The sequence below is a fragment of the Rhinolophus sinicus genome, linkage group LG13 (assembly GCF_036562045.2).
Source record: "Rhinolophus sinicus isolate RSC01 linkage group LG13, ASM3656204v1, whole genome shotgun sequence".
NCBI lineage: Eukaryota > Metazoa > Chordata > Mammalia > Chiroptera > Rhinolophidae > Rhinolophus > Rhinolophus sinicus.
This window is the reverse complement of record NC_133762.1, coordinates 12,024,454-12,047,914: the sequence shown is the minus strand read 5'-3', so window position 1 is coordinate 12,047,914 and position 23,461 is coordinate 12,024,454. Positions and strand designations below refer to the sequence as shown.

Genomic DNA, 23,461 nt, shown 5'->3' with positions numbered 1-23,461 from the left:
AACTGACCTAACAGAGGCACTGTTTTCTGACCTTTCCTGTAAGCAGCTGGCTCCTCAGAATGCAGCCTCCGATGTGCTCTCTGATCCAGTACACATATCAGAACCAGGCTGTGCAGTTAAATCCTTTCTAGCTCCTCTGAGTCCCAGAGGATATTCTAAAGATGGGGGAATCTCTGGGAGACAAACATAGCATCTCTGATCTAGGCTGAGGACATGTCATGGCTCAGCAGGTCCATGTATGCAGGCAGAATAGGACAGTTCCCCGGCCATGAGTTCTAAGTCACTTGGGGTGGTGGAATTTCAGTTTTATCTTCTCTTCCCTGTCTTTCCGAGGGTAGACAGCAACAGGAAACCAACCTGTCCTAGTTTTGCTGAAGGGTCAACAGAGTGCTAATTCTAGCTCAGCCTAAATCACATACTCTCTCCAGACTACCGAAGCAGGTCCCCTCGGTTCATCTGCTACTAGGTGACCCCCTTCCCCATTCTGAAGTATATTTATTTATATACAATCAAAGAGCCATAAATGGGAGATAAAATGCTCTTTGGGGGAAGTGGGGGATGTCTTGACTTAGTAAAGTGCTGACAGAGGTATCTTACCAATAGATCCAAGGTGATGATGGGTCAGGAAAGCAAAGAAAAGCGGGGAAGATTTATGAGTGAAAAGTCACTGGGAGTAGCAGCAAGAGAGGTTCACAGGGAAAGGCATCTCTTTCTGAAATTCAACCCTATCAATTGGCTATATTTTAACTTAACAGTAAAAAATCACGCTTATAGGAAGAATCAACATCTCACCAGTGGTTCTTGTAGAGAGATCTGATCTCCTTTGGTCGAAATACAAGCTTCTAATTTCAGAGGAGGCAGCACATCAGACTGTGGCTCGTAGTACTGTTTTAACTGTGTATGGTAAGGAAAAAAGACACCATGGCTCAAGAATGCTTCCACTTCTTTAAATGGTTAAGCTAATGGCCCCTGTCATGTCATTCTAAGACACATTTCCAAATGTCCAAAGAATGCAGCAAAATGTGTGCTGCTTTGGCTCACTCACATCCTTTGCCCTTGCTTTGGCCATCGTACTAATTGAGATCTTCTTTCCTGTTCCACTTCCGTTACCTCTTCTACAGAACATCATAAGCTCTCACACCAATTCCTAAACTTGCACAGGCAAGCAGCATTTTCAGTATAGCTTGACGGCTAGAAGTCAGGCTCTAGAGTCAGAATGGCTGAGTCCAAACTCCCAGTACCATCACTTATTAATGATGTCAATAAAAGTATGCCTTGGTTTCTCACCTGTGACATGAAGATACTATTAATATACACATATATGGTTATTTAAGGATTAAATATGCCAATACATGTAAAGTGCTTCAAACACTACTACGTAGCACACAATAGAACTCAAAAAACATGTTAGACATTATTTTAATTTTTTGCTTTTGGAATTTGCAGATTTTTAAAGGTCCGCAGTTGGGAGTTGGGAGGCACTGCTCTATTCCTTCAATCACAATTTTGTATTCTTGTTAGTGTGTGAATGTAGATGGGCTGATCATTACATTTTGAAAGACACAATATAGCTAACAGGATATAAATTTTAAATAGGCTCAGGCCTAAGGCACAATGAAAAGCTTTTGATGAACAGTATAGGACTTTCCAATCATTTATACACATCTGAGATCTTCATTTCAAATGGAGCTTCTTCAGCAGAATTATCAGCAGCCTTAACAAAGCAGAATTAACAAAGCAATGACAAAGCAAAAGGTGGTGGGAGGGAGAGAGGGAGAAAGAGACAACTTCCACTTTCAGCAAAATGATGGACAAGGAGTTTAGAGAAACCTCCTGGTAGAGAACAATAAAAATGATATTGCATTAAAATGTGTGTGTGTGTGTGTGTGTGTGTATATACACACTTGTTAAGTGGAGAACTAAGATCATGGGAAAGTAAGAGACGTTCTCAGAGGTCTGAATATATTAGAGACTGTCATAAAGCATGAATCCAGCAAATACACGAGCAAATGAGCTCTAGGACTCATGTTAATTCTGACCACATCTGCCAATCCTTGGGACTCAGGGAACTGAAGACAAAGCCTTGGGCCCTCGGAGGGCTGTATCAGAAAACCTCCCGTCAAACTGGACTTCTCAAAAGGATAGCCTTCGTGAATGAGCCTAAAAAATAAAACCGTAACATGGAGAAAGCTGGTAGGGATATGTACCTAACTGAGCCTTGACTGCAGGTGGACGGGGAAAAGCTTTACCTGGGAATTTCTAACCACAAGCTAATCTCCAAATGTAGTGGTGGCTAGCATTTACACTACTTGTCTAGTCTGGAAAATCAAAAGCCAAAAATTTAAAGTTCAAAGAAAGAGAGTATAAAACTTCCAAACAAGGCAAAAAAAGAATAAAGGAATTAACTACCAATTTCAAATTTTACACAAACTAGAAAAAGGGGAAACATTCCCCCATCATTTTACAAAGCTCAGATTAAACCACGGAAGTGCACTATGAGAAGTGAAAATTATAGGCCATTCCCTCTTGTAAACATGTATGTAAAACTTCTAAATGAAATATTAGTAAGCTGAATCCAGTAATGTACAAGAAAGGTAATATATCATAATTTAGGCTTATGCCAAGAATACAATGTTGGTTTAGAAGATCAATACAACTGACCACAGCAACAGATAGAAGAAGAAAAATTATAGTTATCTCAATAAATACAAAAATTTGATAAAATTTAACATACATCCAAGAGTAAAACAAGATGTGAAGTAGCAGAATAAAGAATAAGTAAATTTGAAGACAGATTACGAGACAATATTAAATCTTAAGAAAAAGGTAAAAAATATGGAGTAAAAATGACCTAAGTCTCAGAGATCTATTGGATAAATTCAGGCCAACATATCAAATCCAGCGTATCTACAACTGAAGTACCATAAGGGAAAGAGAGAAGGTGCAGAAAAAATATTTGATGCAATCATGAGTGAATATTTCTCAAATTTGGTGAAAAGCATCAACTTACACATCCAAGAAGCTTAATGAACTCCGTCCAACAGGAGAAACACAAAGAGAATCACACGTACACATCCTAGTCATACTCTTGAAACCCAGACACAAGGAGAAAATTTTTAAAGCAGCAAAAGAAAAATGCCATGGAAAGTACAAAAAACAAAGATAAAATAATTGGCTCACTTCCCTTGAGAAACAATGGAAACCAGAAGACACTGGAATGACATATTCAAAGTACTGAAAGACTGTCAACCAAGAATTCTATGTCCAGTGAAACTATCCTTCAAAAATGAAGGCAAAATAAAGATATATCCAGAGAGATGAACACTGAAGAAGTCACTGCTAGCAGACACGCACGACAGAAATATTGAAAGAAGTTCCTCAGGCAGAATGGAAATTACTCAAGACAGTAAACTTGAACCCACAGGAACAAATGAAGAGCATCAACAATGGTAAAAAGTTGGTACATATAAAGGATCGTGTGTATATACCGTATCTTTCTTCTCTTAATTACTATCCTAATTACTATAAAAGATATATATATAACAGTTTAAAGCAAAATTATAAAACTTTTGCTGGGATTTTAACATAGACGTAATGTATATGACACTACCACAAAGGCAGGAGAATAGAGCTATACTGGTAAAAAGTTCCTATATTTTACTGGATGTAAATCAGTATTTATCTGAATGTACTGTAGTTAATTAAAGATGCATATTGTAACCCCTAAAGCAAAAGTTAAAAAATACAACAAAAAGAAATATCACGAAAAAGTCCAGAAATGAATTAAAACAAATAGCAAAATAGCAGACCTAAATCCAACCATAATGATAATTAAATGTGAACTGACTAAACAGTCCCTTCAAAGGGGGTGGGGGTCACAATGGATTAAAAAGACAAGATCCCTTCCTTCACTTCTTTTCGGTATATACCCGAAGTGGAAGTGCTGATCAAATGATAATCCCATGTTTCACTTTTTGAAGAATTGTTATACTTTTTCCCACAGCACCTACACTATTTTACATTCCCATCGGAAATTCACAAGGGTTCCAATTTCTGCACATACTCACGACCACTTGTTCTTTTCCATTTTGACAACAGCCTTCCTAATGGATATGAAGTGGTACTTGTTGTGGTTCTGATTTCCATTTCCCTAATGACTAGTGGTGCAGAGCATCTTCTCATGTCGTTTATTGGCTATTTGTGTATCTTTTTTTAAGAAATGTCTCTTTTAGTCCTTGGCCCATTTTTAAATTGGGTTGTATTGTTAAAGAGTTCTTTATATTATCTGGATATTAATTCCTTATCAGATATATGATTTGCAAATATTTTCTCCTATTCTGTGGGTTGCCTTTTTACTCTGTAGATAGTATTTTTCTAATGTACAAATGTTTTTAATTTCGATGAAGTCCAGTTTTCTTTTGTTACTGGTGCCTCTGGTCAGCGTCCAAGGAACTGCCAAATACAATGTCATGAAGCTTTTCCCTTATGTTCTCCTCTAAGAGTTTTATAATTTTAGCTCTTAGCTGAGGTCTTTGATCTATATTCATTAGTGTACATAGTGTAAGGTAAAGGTCCAAGTTCGTTTTTTTGCACATGGATATCCAGTTTTCACATCATTTGTTGAGAACTTTCCTTGTTCTTAATCCCATATTTTTACATAAGGTTTTTCATACTTGGGCTCTTGAGCCAGCAAAAAATGAGTTCAAATCCTAGCTCTTCCACTTCCTCTGTGACCTTGGGCAAATTACTTAACCTCTGAGAGCCTTAAAATACAAACCTGTAGAAATGGAGGTAACCGTTCTTATTTTATAGGGTTGTGTGAGGACTAAATGAGATCATCCGCACATAGTAAGTACTTCATTAAATGCTTGGCCCTCTAAGTGCCAAACGTCAGGTATTGTTATCACTGTCAGTACATAATGGCATCTTGAACTCTCTTAATATATGTACAAGATTCAAATACCACACATGATTTAGCCATGAAGTACTGACACATGAAGTCCTGACACATGCTACAACAACCCTCGAAAACACTGTCTAGTCAAAGACATTAGTCACAAAAGACCACATATTCTATGACTCCACTTATATGAAATGTCCACAATGGGCAAATCTGTAGAGACAGAAAGTATAGAACAGTGGTTGCTTAGGGCTGGAAAGGTGGGGGAAAAGATGAGAAAATTAGGAAGTGATAGCTAAAGGTTGTGGAGTTTCTTTCTGAGGTAATAAAATGTTCTAAAATTGATTGTGGTAATAGCTGCACCACTCTATGAATATACTAAAAACCAACGAATTGTACACTTTAAATGGGTGAATCGTATGGTCCATGAATTATATCTCAATAAAGCTATTTAAAAAATTCAAATAGATGCTCAATGCGTAAGTGTTGAGGGTAAAAGGTCTTATTTACACGTCATAAGTCTTTCAGCTGAATACCTCCCATCTTTATGATTCTTTTAAAATGTTTCATAATTTAAAAACCTTTCACTAAACTGAAAAGTACAGAATAACCTATATAGACACCAGTGTCTATCACCTAGACTTAACACATGTCAATGTTTTGCTGTATTTGCTCCAATCTCTTTTTTTTCTTTTAAAAATAAAAAAACAGCAGATAAAGCTGCTGCTGATGGTAACGTGGCAGGTAGGTAAGTAGTAATCAAAATAAAACATTAAGACAACATCACAGGCATGTTCATGATGTACCAGCCACTATTTGGGAATTATTTTATATTCTGAAAAGCCTGGAAAATGTTAGTCGCCTCTCAATGCCCCATTATCTGTTCTCTGTATCCATAAAAATATTCTTTACCTGTGAGAGCAGAGTGTGCATGATTGAATTAGCCAGCTGCGAGTTTCTTCGAAGCACATCATAGAACCCCTAAGAAGAATCAAAGAGAGATAAGCTCTTTAACAGAGGTACTAGTGATTTGGACAATCATAACTTTAAGGTAACATTCTTCCTTTACCATATTCTGTTCTTTGAAAAAGATGGAGACATTATTTGCTAGAGGAGCAATTCAGAAAGTTCAAGTTATTTGCCTAAGCTAAAAAGATCTCTGATCACCGAAAACAGGATTAATAAACTGACCATAATCCTCACAATTATTAAACAACAGGTCACTTCTGTCTTTGGAGTACTTTGCTCCTTCACAGTCAGACGTCCTAGGCCCTCATTCTTTTCTCTCATCCTACATTAACAGACTTCCCTGTAGGACATTCTTTACACTTAGTTTCCAGTGCTGCAGAAGTGCCTTCTGGACCTACACACACCAATGTCAATGATCATGATATCTCTCCCCATCCAAAATTTCTAGTCTCAGTTAAAAACTGCTCAAATTAAAATTGTGGGAGAACTTTCTTTTTGGAACCGGGAAAAGAGATTGTACAGTTCATCTGTGAGAAAAAACACATTGATTCCTCCCCGACCAAATATTTTTTTAAAAAGAAACAAAGGAAAATTAGCCCTAAAAGGCATTATTATGTTTTATACATGTATAATGATAAAAGACACTTGCGGTCTTGGCACAAAAATCTACAGATGAAATAAAGGCATAGCATATAAACAGAAATAGTAGACATAAAGGAGGTAATAATGTTTGAACAACTGGTTAACTTGAGGAGAAAAGTTAGGTCCTCACATATTATAGCAAAACAAACTCCAGATGAACTAAGTACCTAAACAAAACACAAAAGCATGGAAAAAACTAGAAGGAAATGTTAGTGAATATTCATTGGAAGGATATGGATTCTTTACACAAAAATAGATGTCTCAAAGGAAAAGGGTATTGGATTTAACAACCAAAATTTAGTATTTCTGTCGGTCTAAAAGGATCGTATTATTTTTTAAAAAGCAAACGGCAATATGGCATATACTTGAAACAATGTGAAGCACCCAGTCTTTGATGAATAAACACCAATATCCTCATAGATTTAGGTCTATGATCCATTTTGAGTTAATTTTTTAAATTTGGAGCTAAATAACAGTAGATTGTTTTTTTATATGACAATGATTGTGCATACAAGACTTAAACACAGGACATCTGAGACTGCTAGTGTTAGCAAAGTTTACTTGCACGGTTGGCCCTTGGCTGGTGGCTGGGGATTTAGCTGGTAAACAGCTACCTACACTGATACAAAACTTTCCATGAATGATAGAAGAGGTTTACTGTGCCTAAACTGTTTGTACAATGTGGTTTATGCTAAGTATCTGCTTTCCTTCTGGGAGTTTGGAATTCTAGTATGTGCTAAGCAAAGACGTCTACGTGACCAGCGCCCAGTAAAAACCTTGGGAGCCAAATCTCTAACCAGCTTCCCTAGTAGAAAACTTTGCACATGCTGTCAACGCATTTGCTGGAGGAATGAAGTGCACCCTGTGCAAGGCCATTTGGAGAGGACTCTTAGAAGACCGCACCTGGTTTTCCTTGGAGCTCACCACGTCTCTTGCCGCCACAGATTTTCCTTTGTATCCTTTAACTGTAATAAATCTTAGCCATGAGAACAAATATATGCTGAGTTTGGTGAGTCCTTCTAAAGAAATCTTTAAACATGGCGGTGGTTTGGGAACCCCCCAATACAACGAACCACTGTTCCAGCATCGTTGGTAGAAAAGACGGTTCTTTCTTCATTGAATTAATTACCGTGGGATCTTTGTCAAAACTCCACTGGAAAACTTTATTCTCTTTCAATTGTCTGGATCACTCTAGGTCCTTTACATTCTACGTTAAATTTTAGAATGGTCTTCAGTGTACATATCTTGTACATACTTTCTTAAATCTCTACTGTTTTATTTACTGTAAATATTCTAATTTCCAATTGTTCATTGCTAGTAACTAGAACTATAATTAATTTCTGTCTGGTTATTGACCTTGTATCCCACAACCTTCCTAAACTCACTTTTTTGTAGATCCTTTGGTATTGTCTATGTATACTATGTGAATCAAGGCAGCCTTAGCTCAAACTTTCAAATCTCTATGCCTTTATTTCTTTGTCTTGCCGTATTGCATGAGATAGGACCTTCAGTACAATGTTGAACAGAAGCACTGAGAACAAACACCTTTCTTTGTTCCTCATTACACTGGAGCGCAATCTTTCACCTTTTATATTAAACGTAGGTTTTATAGACACCCTTTATCAGGATGAGGACGTTCCCTTCTAATTTTAGTTGGCCATGAGTTTCTGAGGGGTTTTATCACAAATGGATGTTGAACAAAGATGTAATGATTAAAAAAAAATTCAGTGCTTGCCTGGGTGTGCCAACACTTGAATATGTTCTAATCTTGAACCTAGCAATGTGATCAAACATTCAGGTACAACAACGTTCACAGTGGGAAACTGGACACAACATAAATATCCAAAAATAAAGAGTTAATTACTATATACCCATAGAGCATTATTTAGCATTAAAAAAAATCATGTCAAAAAACATTTAATGAAATGAGAAAGTGCTTACAATGTAAGAGGTAAAAGTTATATAAATCTTATTCCAATTTTCCATGAATATACATAAATGAGTGGTGAGATTGAGATTTTAAAAAATATTTTTCTATACTTTCCACATTTTCTACAATAAGCCAGAAAAATCCAGCGCCTGGCAACTACTGTAGCTCAATGTTATTTAAAGAATGTTAAATAAAGGTATTATAATAGCTGCTCTTTGAAATGACTTCCACTTAATCGACTTGCTAGATTATCTACTGCTCTCCATCCATCCATGAAACGTGTGCTGAGGTACACGTCACACTAAATGCTACACATGGCAGTGTATCATCCATGACTGCACACTTTTGTTCCCACTGGCTGAATTATATGCTACTCGTAAGTCAGTAGTTGCATTCGTCCCCACTCATTTTTGCTAATTGTACTGTCATTATAATTACGTGATGTAACCAGGCAGCCTGTGAACTGCTAAATACCAAAGCGCAAAACGAAAAAGAAGTTGTTTTCATAAAAACTAAGTTGAATGTTTTGGAAGGACAATAAATAACAGTAAGTCTCTAAAAACAATTTCTCATGAAATAGGGGTAAGACAATTATAAAAGTTAGGGAACAAACTGGACACATCTAGGAGGTTGCTGTGCTAACACTGTCACTGAAGTGTCTTAAAGTTTTTAATCCCACTTTAGGTAAACAAAAACTTGAAATTATAGGCAATAAATTAAGGTGATGGTTTGAGAGACAGTGAGTTCCAAATGGCAGACACATACTCAAAAAGACTTGGCTTTAAAACAAGACTGTCAAATTAATGGTACATTTAAATATTTCGAATTAAAAGAAACCGTTTTCAGTGTTTCACCTGTTCTTTATGAATCTTCAACTTAAACAACTCTTTGGCTAACCATCACTTAGCTACCAGCTCTAACTGCATCAAATGAGAGTGTATGTACTACATTTTTATAATCAGAAAAAAAAAGGTATTAAAATAAAAAAGATTATGAGTTGGGGGATTACTATATTCCTTCCACTCCGTTGATTTACCTCATAAAGCATGAGTCGAACGTCAGCCTGCTGGCCTAAACATCTCCTCAAACTATCCATGATCTCAAGGCAAAACGTTTCATTGGCGACCGAATTGTAATGGCTGTGGACATCGACATGAACCTGTAAGAAAAAGAGGCTGCATCTTACCAAATTAGTTTCCATTAAGGAGGTAAAATGAGCCTATGTTCTTGGTAAAGAAACTTAGACTTAGCTTTCCCCACAGGCCAAAATCCAGGACTGAGGCAGACATTAGAATCAACACCTGGCTATGGTAAGTGTCACTCTTATTCTGGTTTGGAACAAGAGAATTTTCAAGCATTTTAACAAAATGAACTCTTCCCCATCCCTTAAACTTTTCCTAGGCAATGTCAGCTGTTTAAGGCGCAAAGATTATTTCATGACACTAAAATCCAGTAAGTCACAATAGCAGGTCTGACAATTAAGTTTGCAAACTTGTTGTAATGATGTTGCTAACCGTTTTTGACATCAGAGGGTTATTCATTATGAATTTGTACCAACTGAACAAACAGTGAACCAAGTTTACTATTTGGAAGAGCTGAAAAGGCTGCATAAAAATGTTAGACGACCTGAACTTTTCGCCAACAATTCATGGCTCTTGCATCACGACAATGCACCAGGTCACAGGGCACTGTCTGTGAGGGAGTTTTTAGCCAGTAAACAAATAAATGTGTTGGAACACCCTCCCTACTCACATGATCTGGCCCCCAATGACTTCCTTCTTTACCCAAAGATAAAGGAAATACTGACGACATATACGATGACAGCTCTGATGGCCTTTCCAGAAAAAGAGTTCCAAAATTGCTCTGAAGGGTGGACTAGGCGCGGGCATTGGTGCAGAGCTTCCCAAGGGGAGTTACTTCAAAGGTGACCAGAGTGATAATGAGGTATGTAGCACTTTTTCTAGGATAAATTTGCGAACTGTCAAACCTCATATACTTGCGTTACTTAAAAGGCCTAAAAAGCTTTTTGTAGCTAGAAGAATCTAGCTCGTTTTGCTTCCACAAAATCCTTAGAAGTTCAGAGGTAGTTTGTAGTTTAGAAACGGACATGAGAAAGAACACACCCCTTGTTTGATTTACGTAACAAATTCAGCAATTACAGACCAAGAATTCCTAATCCTTATTACAGGTATCTTAGCAAGGTAGTTAATACTGACTGAGGTCAAATCTCAGTTCTACCCTTTACTGGTTCTATCACCTTGGGGAAGTTATGTGTTCTCTCTTGGCCTCAGTTTTTCTATCCATAAAATGGGGATGATGATAATATAATACACGAATGATACCCAGTGTTCCTGATATTTAATCTATGCCATGTATTACAGACAAAACTTTTGTACAGTTATACTAGAGCAATGATGGATTCCTAATGAAACTGTTATATTAATGTCTATTATACATAAATTATATAGCATATAATTTAAATTATCGTAACATAAATTATAAAGACAATTTTATTGCTCCAAAGGCCACAGTACCGTTATTGTAAAAAGTTGTTCTCAGATTACCAGGTTTAATAGATGTTCATGTGCAAAGCAAACTATTAAAGATGGGGATAATAAGAGTATTTAGCCTCAGAGAATTATTGTGAAGATAAAATGAAATAATGAATGTAAAGCACTTAGCACAGTGTCTAGCACAATAAACCACAAATGTAAGTCACCCATGTAATTCAAAATTTTCTAATAGCCAAATTTAAAAAGAAACTAGTGAGATTAATTTTAATATTTTATTTAATCCAACATAACCAAAATATTATCTCAAAATGTAATCAAAATAAAAAATTATTGAGATATTTTACGTTCTTTTATTTCATACTATATCTTTAAAGTCCAATGTGTATTTTACACATATAGCACAACTCAATTTGGACTAGCCACATTTCCAATGTTCAGTTCAACAGACACACGGAGGCCAGTGGCTACCATACTGGATAACAATTTAAAATACAGCAAATCTGCCATTATTAAGTGGTAACTGATACCATCATCATCATCTCCATGATTGTGACTGTTTCAGGACTGTCTCTGTACAATCAAAATAGCAGGAAAAGAAAAGAGTTTGCACATCAAGAACTCCTGCGTCACTGCACGTACCACGAGCCAGCGCGAGCAATCCTTACCTGGCTGACACCAATAGGCTGACTGCACTGGGAGGACGACAAGCTGCCTAAAACTTTGAAGTTCTTCAGAAGCAGCAAAAACCCAGCAACTGCAGCTTTTCGGGCATCCAGCCGGCTAGCTCAGGAATAGACAAAGAAGTAGTTAAAAAACGACGAATTTCATAGGAACAGGCTTCTGGGTCAAGAAAAAAAAATCCAGCTAGTTCTGTACAGAGAAGGAATATGTATAAACAGTGAAGCACAGAGCAAAATAAATTGAATTTATATACTCAAATAAGGCATCAGCTGTTGACAGCAATTAGCAGTAGAGGAATTCAGCTGGTTTTATTCATTATTTAATCTCACGACATTCTCTATACTTTCTTCTATCCTGACAAGTCTACATGGGGAATGAGAACAAGAGGGCTGAGAGGGTGTACAATGCGGCTGATAACTCAAATGTGAGTACTGTGTCGCAAAGGAAATTACTGATTTTCTCTGTGTCTGAAGAAGCACTTCCCTTCTTCCCAGAGGAGTGCAGTACTTGGTGCCTTGTAAACCCTCCATCCAGAAAAATGGTACACTCATCTCACTGAAGCTCAACAACTAATTCATGTTATAGATGTTACAACATACACCCTTGGCCAGTCAGACACGCCTCTGGGTAAGGAGTCACAAAAAACTGTCAATTCTCAAGCAGAGATAATAGTATTAGCTACTTACTAGCCGTTCCTCTGGATATCCACAAGTACATCAAAAAAGAGCCAATGAGATATCAATTGGGCATCTTATAGTTAAAGTACCAATGCTTTTCACTTATCACCTGTCTCACAATATTTTTAAGGATATGGTATCACCATCTCTGGTTTATACATTAAGAAATAGAGGAAGAGAGCAGTATTGGCTAAGTCAAAAAAACAAAAAATCGAGACCCATCAACAATTGATTTGCTCTCTAGTCATAGACCACAACTCTGATATTCACTTAAGTTTTTTGACTATTTTCTTCTTAATTAAGGTGTTTCCTCTTCAGAATTGTTGCCAGCTGGCACTGGAACCTCATCTTTCAGGTTATTCTAGGGATGTACAGCAGAGTACCTAAGATCACAACTTGAATTCTAGCTCTACTGCCAACCACTGCTTGATTTTTGACAAGTCACTTATCTTCTCGAAGTCTAAATTTCCTGGCTCTGTCAAATGGGAACTGTAATAATGCTCTCTTCATAGGGTTGTTCTGAAGACTAAATGAGAAAGCACGTAGCACGATGCCTTGTCTGATGCAAGTGTTCTGTTGGGTTGGGAATTTGCACGCCCACTGGGAACAGGCTGTATGAGGAGATGGCAGAGAGAACTTAACTACCACCAGAAGGTACCATTTCCCAGACTCTCACGGGACACTACATACCTGGCAAACATAGCTTTCCGAAGGACAAGTATCAGAGAGTCTCTCATTGACATGCTCACTTTGAGAAGGGGCTGAAAAAAAGAGTCAGTGGGTAACATCAGAACAAGTTTGTTTATCAGCCTTAGCTCATTTCCACCCAATACTGTTACTATTTGGCTTATCTCAGGCACTTTAGCTATGTTTCACATACATGTTTCAATGTTTGTTACACTTAGTAATAAGGATAATAGTGTATTTGAAATACTAAATTGGAACTAGTTGTGAAGGCCTTTAAATCTATTGTCCTCAATTAATGAACATCTAAAAGCCTTTCAATTACCTCATTAACTTAAAAACCAGTCAAGGAGAAGAGAAGTGGTGCAACGAAACAGAGGGTAAACTTAGAAAACAGAGTCTAGAGCTCAGTGCTCCCACCTTTTTAATACGAAGTGTTATGTTTCAGAATCAAGGGAAATAGGATTTCCTAGACATACAGATTTATGAAGAAACACACCAGATTTTCACTGAAGTTCAACCTCAGTCTTGACAAGCTCCCTCGGAGACTTACCTGAACTGCCTTCAGCAGCCCTTGTACAGTTTGAAGGGGCAGAAAGGATAAATAGTCAAAAGTTTCTGTGACTTTAGAAGAACAGCTCTGAAGAACTAAGGGTGAACACATGGTGATACTTGAAAACAGGTCTGAAAAACAGAAATCTATAATGAGTTGTCTGAAATAACTACAGATATTTCAAATAAAAGGAAAATTAAAATGGAGGAAAGAAATGATAAAAAGTTTGTTTCCTTTCTCAAGTTTAATATACTGCAATATAAATTTCTACTGAACCTACATATTTTTCCTATGGTCAGTGCAACTTTAACTTTCTTCTGCAATAGGATAAACTACAAAAATTAACCTGTCTAAAAGAAAGGAAGAAACCCATTATACTTCCAATACAAGTAGCACACACTGTCTTCCTCTTTCCAGGCTAAATCAATAAAAATTTATGAATGTTCATTATGTATAGGCATAATATGGTCCCATAAGGAATATACAAGAGCATAAAACATGATCTCCCTCTCTCCCTTCAAGAATTTTAATTTAGTTGGAAGTCAAATAAATGTATTTTAAAGAAATGAAAGAGGTAAATAACAAAACAATACCAAACACCTAATAATTCTCAACATAGTTTATTGCCTAGAAAATGGTAAAGGGAGACCAAATAGCAGTTCAGAGGAAGAGGCGATCATTATGAGTTGGGGTGCTTTAGAAAAGCAAAGAGGAGAAAGAAGTTAAACCAGGTTCTGAAAGACGGGTGATATAAACACACACAGCCAGAAAGGCCTCCTATATGTGAAAGAGAAAGTAGGAGTAAAAGACAGGACATATTCAGTGTAAGACATTCAGAGGAAGGTGGGGAAATCGGTGCAGTTGGGGTGAAGGATTCAGAATAAATAAATTGAAGTTAATGCTGGTTCAAACTGTCAAGGACTTTAAGTGTAAGGATAAAGAGCGAGCAATTTATCGCAGAAGGAACTGGTGATTTTCAAGTAGTGGAGTGGTACGTTAGGAATCTCATCTGGTGGCAACATGCAGGCTGACTTGCAGCAGAGAGAAGAGAAAGCAGGGAAACCAGCTCGGAAGCTGTGGCAGTAGTCTAGATGCAAGACTCTAAGACTGGGAACTAGGCAATGGGTGTGGAGGAGGGGAATAAAAAATGAAGGAAAAGTGACAGTATGAGGAAAAGAATGAGAGAATTCAGGTACCAAGTGTGTTCGAGAAGATAAAAAAGAATTCCAGCCTTTGGGACTTGGAGAGCCAGGCTTCAGATCATAGAAATGGTGGTGATAAAAAAAAAGGGGAAATTTGTTTGAAGGAAACTGTATTGCATTTGACATAAAAGGGGAAAAAAAATACTAAAGGAACTATCCAGCAGAAATGAAAGCACTGAACTAAGGAAAGAGGATAGTCTTGACAAAGATTTGGAAGCCATGCCCACAAAAATAACTGAAATCATGAAACTAAGTATGACATATACAAGTAAGACAATGTACAAAAAGAGGAAAAGACTTATGCTTCACACCATGATGGGATAACAGTGAACAGATTTATCCTCCAACTTTAAGCAACAACAAAAAGGCCAAATTAAACAATAACTTTCAGACATTAGACAAGCAGTACAGGACAATGATCCCTGAGAAAAGGGAAATAAATGAGGTGAGTCTTAAAACTGCCCATCTTACTGGCTGCAGAGTTTCTAGGCAGCAGTACAGAGGGGGGAAACTCAGTCTAGCAGTCTTCCCGAGTTCAAGGGACAGAGCTGAGAACCAGGAAAGCCCAGGCAGCTGGAATGCACAGTGCAGAGGACTAAAAAGCAAAGAGCTACACGGAAAGAGAGCCCTGGAGACGTACAGGGTTAAGAGAAAGGGAGGTCACCGAGGGCTAGCAAGACAGCACTCGTTTGAGAAGTACGAAACAAAACAGGGAGAGAAAGTTGTTGCAAGACAGAAGTTTCACTCAGTCATACATTCCTTTCTTTCCTGACAGGCAGACGATAGAAACGGACTTACGTTTTACTGACATCATAATAAAAGATACCGCATTAAACTACTGTATCGTTAATTTTTTTTTTCCCAAGACCCAAACATTATAACACTTAAATGAAACTATTCCTGAGAACGTTGACCACCCTTTCGACGTTCAGTACCTAAGTAATGGCTGATAGGAGAGGACGCTCTGCTCACAACTCTGTTGAGGACTCGCTCCAGAATTTCTTGCCTGATCATCTCGTGGATCTAAAAAGAACACAAGGACCAATAAAACGCTCCTTGGTGACTTTCGGCTTACAACTGCACCAATGCGTGTTAAGCAGAGTGAAGAGAAGTCTGGATATGGAGAAAATTTGACTGTTCATTTCAAAGACAAATAGAATGTGAATCATCTGGAAAGATAGGCTCACACTCGTTCTAGCCTGTTTCTTACCTGAAAGAGAGCACATGAAGGCACTGTGACATGTAAGGTTCAGCATCAAGCAGGAATAATTCTACTTGTTGTCCATTACATGCCCACATCCACATTTCTGATGTACCACGTTTCCTAGCCAGACCATCAGCTCTAATGCGTCTTTTGGAGCAAAAATTAATGTAAGACCCTGTCTTATTATAATATAAGACCGGACATAATATGGTATGATGTGATATGATATAATACAATACCGGGTCTTATATTAATTTTGGCTCCAAAAGACGCATTAGAGCTGATGGTCTGGCTAGGTCTTATTTTTGGGGAAACATGGTATGTATAACATTTATTTTAAAATTTAAATAAATGCCCATGAAAATTTGTGAAAACCTAAACATTTTCATGAACCCCTTCCTCAGTTTCTAGAATCACAGTGGTTGCCTAAAAAAGACCTGTTTTGAATTTCACTTGAATTTTAAATAAAATTCTTATCTGAACTTGATTACTTTGAGTTACGGACTAATTTCTTTCAAACTTCAGACTAATAATTAGATTATTAGCAGTACATTATATGCTCTACAGATGCCTTGACAAAGCCAACATCTGTGTGAAATCAAATGGAACCTCCCTAGTTTTAAAAGATTAAAAACTATGAAAGGCTCTTATTCTAAGAATGTTCTAATCAGGTTACTGATAAGAAGAGTCATTTATATCATGTAACACACTTACAACTCTCAAGGGCTATTACTGGGCATTCACTTAATAGTTCCGGATCAGAACACTAGATTTACATTTAAATTAACCTCCACATAACACTTTCAGCCCACACTTTTGGCATGTAGCTACATTAAACAATTGAATGTCAAGAAGATGACGTAGAATCTTCTAGACAAATCAACTAGGCTATCACTAGGCAAATCAACAGTTTAGCATCAGACGTGATCTAGCTTTCTTTTTTTTTTCTTGAAAGGAAATGAATTTTTGAAAGTTGTTTTAGAAATTAAGATTGAAATGACAGTTATAACATGGTAATGAATTTAAAAAATGAATTTAAGAAACAATTTTTGGGTTCTTCAAAAACAATGAACCAATAAGCATGATTCTTCAATCCTGATATCCTACAGGGATGTAAAAGATTATTTTTTTGTATAAGGGAATAGCCTTAAAGAAAAAACAGAAATGATTTACTGCTGGAGGATGAAGAGGAAATCATGAGAAAGCTAAACTCAAACTTCTAAGAAATGGTCAGAAAGAATAGAAATTAGAATAAATGAAAAACTCATATAAAGGACGAGAAAGTAAGTATTTCATCAAATTCGAATGGTAATGTTTCAATCACTACCCCAATCTCTATTCCAGGAACTCAAATTTCCTCATCCCCCAAACTCCCAGGCAAATATCATACTCTATTTATAACGAATTTTAATAAAATTAGGAAATGGCTGCCAAACTAACGTCTCACCTTAAAAGTTTCCAACAGGATATTAGCTCCCAGCTTACATGCATGCTGCTGTGGTGTTCTAGAAAGACCTGAGCTGGTTTCAATATTGTTTCCATCAGGCATCTTCTTTGGCCCATACGAATCCATTAAAATGAAGCCAAGTTCTACGAGGCCCTGAGTAACATGGTCCCAGCTGTGAACACTGCCAAGAAAATAAAGCTGAGGTAAAAACCAAAGCTTAGTAAAACGCCTTTGCCTTCACTGCCATGTTACATGTCTCCCAAACTTGACCAGGATAACCAACACTCTTTACACGAACCTTTTCTTTTCATGCATCCCCTATGGTACACAGCGTCTTTCTCTACCTTCTTCTCCAAGACCCACTACCCCCCCGGCTATGCCAAGAAGTGAGCAACAATGAGGCCTGCCTGCCTGCCCAGAGATGGCGTCTGTAAGTAGATGAACTGGGGCCTCAGTAGCAACCTGAGAGGACTGCAACATGCTGGACGATTAGGGACGCACCACACCTAGATCCGCTCTTGGCACATCCACACAGAAAGCGGTTCTAGTCCCAAATTTGCCTTATGTGCCAACCTCACATAAATCCAATCTAATTCAGAATTCCCAGACCTGGAGTGAGATCTGACTGAAATTATAAAGCTTTAAAATATATTTAATCCACAGACAAAGACAGCAGGATACAGTGAAGACTTGTTAACAGCTAACATATATCCTGAAATTAAAATAACAACTGGGACGGTTACCAGTCTTTTCAATTTGGTTTAAAATGGATGTCTAAATCTGCTAATCAATTGTCTAAAACTGCTAACTCAATTTCATCCATCACCCCAAACTTCAACACAGTAAATAAAACTGTGAATGTTTTTTGCTCACCTAAAAAATAAAAAGCCCGTGAAGACTCAGGTCAATAAAGGGTTATAATATCATGAAAAGAGCAAAGGTACGACTTCAGTTTTGCATGCTTCCTACCAAGGTGGCCAACAAATCAGGCCTTGGGATTCAAGGATTTTTCAGAAAGGAAAAGCTTGCCTGACCAACTTTAAGGGATTCAACTTTGGTACGTGAAGTCAATAGCTGTAGTCATCAGTTTTCTCTGAGGACCGTAAGGATGGCACCACACTGCATTTTATAACACGAAATAACTTAGGAGCCTACTGGGGTATGGTTCACGAACTCACCTATTCTTTACCACATCCAGGATCATGGTGGAAACACAAGACCTATGAGGAACTAGATTCTGAAGAAACTTTGAGCCTTGGAGAAGCTGAAGATCCTTAAAACTTTTTACAACTGAAGTCTTTAAAAGGTCAAACACCTAATATAATGAAAGAAACAGGAAGATGAAGCAAAAAATGGTATCTCATGCTGCAGACTTTTAACCCTGTAACCGTTCCTACTTGCTGCCACACAATGCATGCCTATAACTGTTTCACCAGATAAGAATGATATAAAAATTATGACTTTCAGTGGGAATTTAAAAGAGTTGAAGACAGGCCTTCCTTAAAAAAGAAAAGGGGCTAAAATCAATACTAATATTACCCACAATTAGGGAACACATGAGGAAAAAGGGCAAAGGATTTTATCTTTTCATCTTTGCAACTAACCTATTCTCTTGTTAATTTCAACTCGGACAGGGACAATTGCTTGGGAAGGTACAACAGAATAAAACTGTTGGTAAATACCCAGCTGAACTACCCATTCTTGCTACTTGGACTATGAGATGTTTCCTGACCAACTTTAAGGGATTTTTCCCACTTCACTGGTTTACCACATGATAGGAGATGGAGGTAATAAACAATGTGGGCCTAGGTGTCTTATAGAGCAATTTGCTGGTGGCAGGATTAGGGTAGAATTGTTCAGGAAAGGATAATGAGAAAACAGGTTCTTATACAGGACCTATTACCTACAGAAAGAACCAAAAAGTCACTGATAAATACCTGTTCCTCAAATCTTTGTATTCTTGTTATGGAAAGCAGGAGGGCAATGCTGAAGGGACATATATTATTACTGAAATCTCCTTGCAGTCCTGCCTAGAACAGATAAACAGAAAATGAGTCATTCCTTACATCTTACAAGTATATCATAGCCAACTTAATGAAAGGTTCTTAAATGGATCAGAAATCTGTCAGAGTTAAAACTGTAGAACTTTTAGAAGAAAACAGCAGAAAAATCTTCAAAACCTTGGATTAGGAGATTTCTTACATACATTATGCTTTTGATATTGTATCTAAGAAAATAAATTAATAAATTGGACATCATCAAAATGCAACTTTTGTACTTCAAAGACACTTCTAAGAAAATGAAAAAACAAGCCACAGACTGGAAAAAATATTTGCTAATTATATATATGATAAATGACTTGGACCCAGAATATACAAAAAATTCTTAAAACTCAATAAGACAATCAAAAAATGGGCAACAGATTAAAACAGACATTTCACCAAAGATACTACAACTAACGAGCACATAAAAAGAAGCTCAATTATCATCAGTCATTAAGGACTTGCAAAGTAAAACCTCAATGAGATACCGTTGCCCACCCATTAGAATAGGTATAATAAAAAAGACAGACAATAACAAATGTTGGCTAAGATGTGGCAAACAGGAACCGCTATACAATGCTGGTGCGAATGTAAAATGATATAGCCACTTCGGAAAACAGTTTGGTAATTTCTTGAAAATGTAAACATAAATTTATCACACAACCCAGAAATCCCACTTGTAGGGATCTACCCAAGAGAAATGACAATGTATGCCCACATGAAGAATTGCATGTGAATGTTCAAAACAGCATTATTCAAAATAACCAAAACGTTGAAACAACTCAAATGTCCATCAACTGGTGAATACCTAAAGTTGTTCTATCTATACAACGGAAAACTATGCAACAATTAAAAAGTAATGAAATACTGATACATGCTACAACATGGATAGATCTTGAAAACAATATGCTAAATGAAAGCCAGACATAAAAGATTATATACTGTCTGGCTCCATTTATATGAAATGTCCGGGAAAGGTAAATCTATAGGACAGGAAGATCAGTGCTTGCCTGTGGCTGGCAATGTGGATTAACTCTGAACAGGCAGGAGAACCTTACAGAGTAATCAAACTGTTTTACAATTGGATCATGGTGATGGCTGTACAAGTAGATAAACTTAGGAAAAATCACTGAATTATACACTTAAAATAGGTGAATTTTATGTTATATACATTGTACCTTAATAAAGTTTAAAAAACAGGTCTTTGAGGCCTAAAAGAAATGATACCCAAGAAATTAAAGGAATAAATATAAAATCAAACATGAATAAAACAGAAAAGCTACCAATAAAATTAAAACAGTGTAGAGATAAAAAAACAACAAAAAACGAACAAAGGTGGTTCCTTGAAAAGACCAATACAGTTACTATAAACATAAAAAAAAGAATAAACAGATACAGGAGCTTTAAAGTCTAGCTCCCACATCATGGTCTTTAAATATCCTTTCCTACAAAAGGGACCCAGGGGTCCTTAGGGAATGGCTGGTATCAGGATGGAGCAAGGAAAGTACAAGGTGAGTCTTGGATAGCTTATGCCACAAAAATGTTCAAAGACTAAAGGGGTCATGTCAGCAAGACACGTGAGTATACTTCACGGATCCAACTGGCCAAATATGGGTCACTTTGAGTAATGCATAAGGAGTACACTGAATTAGAAAAGGTTCATGGGTGCCTAATGACATTTTTTTTTTTTTTTTTTTTAAAGGAGGAAGGCTCTTTTCACCGAAGAAAGCCAACCAATAGGTAGAAAGAATGATAGAATTAAGAATTTTAATTTTACCATTTTGCAATTCCCAGTATAATTACTGATTTAGGTCAAGAATCATCAGTAGATGGGAAGACAAAAACCATGTGTGAAAGAAAAGACTGCTGAGAAAAGGAACTTTCTCATGATCTCAAATTATGATCCCATGGATTTCTAATACAAAGGGAAACACGTATCTTTGCAAAAAAGAACACTGATGGTCACTGTTTTAACCAACGGACTTAGCATTACCAGTAGCGAGACTGCCTGCCGCTAGGAGCCTTCTGATGCAATGGCATAGAACGGTGGCTGGCAAACTACAGCCTGCGGGACAAATCCAGCCCACCGCCTGTTTTTTGTACAGCTCATAAGCTAAGACTGGTTTTTACATTTTTAAATTGCTTGGGAGGAAAATACCAAGGCAAAAATAATATTTTTGTGATACATGAAAATTAAATAAAACTCAAATTTCAGTGCCCATATAGTTTCATCGGCACACAGCCACTCTCCTTCATTTATTTATGAGTTGTCTCCGGCTGCCTTCTTGCTACAATGGTAGAGCTGAGTGGCCGTGACAGAGACCCTAAGGCCTGAAAAGCCTAACAGAGTATCTGGCCCTTTACAGAAAGTTTGCTGACCCCTACAAGGGCAAGCATACAACATTACTTCTGAAGTATTCTTGCCAAACATGTTTAACTTGAATCTAATCACGAGGAAACAGACAAATCCAAAAATGTGAGACACAAGACAACTGGGCTGGATGCTTCCAAATATTCCAAAGATATTAATCCTTACTCTTGGGAGACACATGCAGAAGTATTTAGGGATTGAAGAGCCATGACTTCTCTTAAATGGTTCAGAAAAAAAATAATGTGCATGAGAGAAAGTAAGATAAGGTAAATGTGGCAAAGTATTTATTAATTGGTAAATCTAGGTGAAGGGTTACAGATGTCCATCCTGCTATAGTACTTCAACTTTTCCGTGGGTTAAATTTTCAAAATAAAATGTTGAAGGAAAATAGGTCCTTTATCTGTGTACTACTTTTTTAAGAAAGAGTTCAAAACACTTCTGATTTCTATCTTACTACTTCACAAATTTAATGATGAATGACTTAGCTTCACAAAATGCCAAAATATACTAGAAACAGGCAGTATCTCCAATTTGTAAATGGGGAAACAGACATCAAGGTTTAAGCTCCCATAATATAATGGAGTTAAGATTAAATTTTCAGTTTCTTTTGTTTTTTTGTTTTTTTCTTTTTAAACACTAGAACATTTAAGGTATGGCTTTAAAATGGAACTTGCTTAAGAATGTGGCAACATATTATTTTCCACTTTCAAAGTAAAAAAAGAGATCCTCTAGACCTAGGGTCATTCTACAATACTTCTATTTGTTTCCTTTCAATAACTGGCATCATAAAAGAAGCTCAAGTTCAAATATCCCTGTTTCATAAGGAAAACCTGGATCGTCTTAAGAGTTTGAAGTTACCTTCACATGTTTCAGGAGTTCTCTGCCTAGTTCACAGTCCAATTTGATGGCAAACACAATGTGTAGAATAACTGTGCCTTCCACGTGACGAAGTTCACCTGATGGCATGGTAACAAGATCCAAGAGCCTAAAAGAGTCAACAGAAAGGTATGAGCAAGAGACAACAGTGCAGACGCTCAGATGAACAAGACCATTTCAAGCTGAACTCCTACGATCGCTGGAGGAAGGCGGTGAGTACAGATTCTACCGCCTCACTCTCTGCTCCTTTTTACAATAAAACTTCCCGAAAGAATTGTCTATAGTCATTATTTCCACATCTTTACCCCTTTCCAGTTAAATCCAATTCAGTTAGGCTTCTCTTCTCTCCTTTCCCTCCCCGCCAAGCCATTTGACTATTTATTACTGCAAGGGTTATACATGACCTCTACGAGTATGTTGCCAAAATAAAATAATCAAGTCCCATATTAACACCTCAGCAGATTTAACCACTTCTTTCTTGATGCACTTTCCTCTCTTAGCTTCTGGGGCATTGTCATTGGCCTCTTCTTTTTTGTTTGTTTATTTTGGTTCCTCATCCTTTTAAATGGTGGAATGACCTCTAAGCTCAGTCTTGGGTTTCTTTCTCTTCTCTTCAGGCCTTCCCCAGGGGGCCCCATCCAGTCCCATGGATTTAACCCCTTCCCATCTTTATCTCCAGGCCTGCTCAACACCTCCATATGAGATGCTAACATACATCTCACACTTAACATGGTCAAAATGTTCCCCCCTAAACCTGTTTTTCTGTAGTT

General features: G+C 37.2%; 1 protein-coding gene across 2 annotated transcripts in view; it reads right to left on the bottom strand.

The window, feature by feature from the left end:
* Window positions 1-23,461, bottom strand: part of FANCI (FA complementation group I) — a 58,313-nt gene that overhangs the window by 23,938 nt on the left and 10,914 nt on the right. For both annotated transcript variants that reach the window (XM_019726751.2, XM_074318345.1), the window contains exons 10-20: window positions 22,674-22,800; window positions 19,340-19,432; window positions 18,581-18,717; window positions 17,403-17,583; window positions 15,687-15,774; window positions 13,550-13,680; window positions 13,003-13,073; window positions 11,620-11,734; window positions 9,478-9,600; window positions 5,813-5,881; window positions 793-894 (exon numbers count right to left, since the gene is read on the bottom strand). In XM_019726751.2, the coding sequence (XP_019582310.2) occupies window positions 793-894; window positions 5,813-5,881; window positions 9,478-9,600; window positions 11,620-11,734; window positions 13,003-13,073; window positions 13,550-13,680; window positions 15,687-15,774; window positions 17,403-17,583; window positions 18,581-18,717; window positions 19,340-19,432; window positions 22,674-22,800 (1,237 nt within the window). The remainder of the gene's footprint in view (window positions 1-792; window positions 895-5,812; window positions 5,882-9,477; window positions 9,601-11,619; window positions 11,735-13,002; window positions 13,074-13,549; window positions 13,681-15,686; window positions 15,775-17,402; window positions 17,584-18,580; window positions 18,718-19,339; window positions 19,433-22,673; window positions 22,801-23,461) is intronic.